General features: G+C 40.0%; 1 protein-coding gene across 1 annotated transcript in view; it reads right to left on the minus strand.

Annotated features, from left to right (window-relative positions):
- The window catches only part of LOC101852180, a 63,591-nt gene that overhangs the window by 49,957 nt on the left and 11,691 nt on the right, over positions 1-1,943 (minus strand). The window contains exon 2 of the mRNA XM_005099438.3: positions 718-810. Coding sequence (XP_005099495.1) covers positions 718-810 — 93 coding nt within the window. The remainder of the gene's footprint in view (positions 1-717; positions 811-1,943) is intronic.

Here is a 1,943-nt window from a genome sequence, read left to right on the forward strand (position 1 = left end):
AAAAAAAATCCCCTATACTTTTGTTGGGGCAATGTCTGTTCTTACATTGACCAACACCGAGGCTTTGAGATACTCAGAAAGCCTAGACCAACACACAACCTTTGTTTTTGGGGCACCCGTGTCTACAGATAGAAACACCGCGCCTCTCTTATGGAGAAGCACCGGGGCGAAACCTGGTCCATGCTTCCATAGCGGGGGTATAATGAAATGCACTTAAATTACTACCAATTTACATTGTCTTTCCTTTCTTTATATTATCTTCCTTCCAGTCATTGTTGCTCTTTCTTTCTTTCTTTCTTTCTTTCTTTCTTTCTTTCTTTCTTTCTTCTTTCTTTCTTTCTTTCTTTCTTTCTTTCTTTTTTTCTTTCTTTCTTTCTTTCTTTCTTTCTTTCTTTCTTTTCTTCCTTCTTCCTTGCCATTTATATTATTTGAACAACATTTTTTGTGCTTTCTTTTCCTTCCTTTCTTTCATCTTTTTTCCTTTTTTCCTCTTTTTATATTCATAAATGGGTTTTTTTCCCCATTAATTTCTTCCTTTTACTATAATTTATTTATTTAATTATTCATTAATTCTTTCATTGGGGGAGGGGGAGGAGAGAGAACAACCACACTGTTTGAGCGACGCGGCAAGACACACCAAGAAAGAGTCCACCTTTGGGTACACCAATGACTTAACTACGACCTAACGACCTGTGCGGCGTCCATTCCTGCTCTCACCTGGAGGAGAAAGGCGATCCAGGCTGACCAATGTCCAGATTTGACGGCCTCAGAGCTGACGGGGGGCTGAAGGTAGTGACCTCATTGTTGTGGCTGGAAAAGGAGGAGAAAAAAGAAATGCGTATTAAAAACAGAGCTGCCAACTTGCTACAGTTAAATAAAATAAAACAAAATAATAATAATAAAATCCGGAATTTTTCGGACCTCGTGGAAGTTACGGATCATATTGTCAAAGTCACCTTGTATCAAGACTCGTAATATGACATGCAAAGGTCGGACAAAATACGGATAATTTCAGATATCCGGATTTCAGAATTTATCCGGCAAATCTACACATCTGTATTTTTTTTTTCCTAATAAAAAAATCAAAACTTTAAGACATAAGAACAACTGTATGAAGAGCGTGCTGAGGGAGGGGGGGGGGTCAAAGTCCAACGTCTTACAGTTCTACACAAAGTCCAACGTCTTACATTTCTACTATCTTACATCAAATACACATTTTTGTCCCTCACAATGTTTCCACAGGCGTCTGAATTGTAATGAAGAGGTGCTTCGTCGTCGCACACAGCAGAAGATTTTAGCTAGACTCCCGAGTGCGGAGAAATTTTATGGAGAATTTCGGTACTTTCTTTTTTGAAGTTTTAGTAGAGGTTTTACGGCGCTCGCAACTGCATAAGGTCATATGAGCGCCAGAAGATTAAAGCCGTTACAGGAGAGTAACAAACATAAAAAAGAAGAAGGGGAGATAAAGACGATAGATGTTAGACAGGAAAGAAGAAGCAAACCACATTGGAGCACCCGCCAACCACCCACCGGTACTTTCAGGTGACACAATATATTGTACATCCTTCTCAGCCCGGGTTGGTCTGACAGACAGGTTCGAAGCCCGCCTCTAAAACTACCGAAACTGTGTCATTGGGCTGGGAGCATAAAACACCTACAATAAAAAAGGAAGACAAGAACTCCCCCACAAAAAACAAACAAACAAACAAACAACGATTCCCGAATCATTGTAGATACAGGCTTATTGTTTCAACACCGTGGAGACCAGGATATCCACATGCTCACAAGGTATCTCTCCGACAAAATAATAGTACAATTATTATACTATCAAAAGCCTCATGCTATGTTGAAGAGTGACACTTTGCTTTGCTTGTCTTTCTTTATCCATGTATAGCCGTGTGCAAGCACGCACACACACACACACACACACACACACACACACA

Source organism: Aplysia californica, unplaced genomic scaffold (genome assembly GCF_000002075.1).
Source record: "Aplysia californica isolate F4 #8 unplaced genomic scaffold, AplCal3.0 scaffold00213, whole genome shotgun sequence".
Classification (NCBI taxonomy): domain Eukaryota; kingdom Metazoa; phylum Mollusca; class Gastropoda; order Aplysiida; family Aplysiidae; genus Aplysia; species Aplysia californica.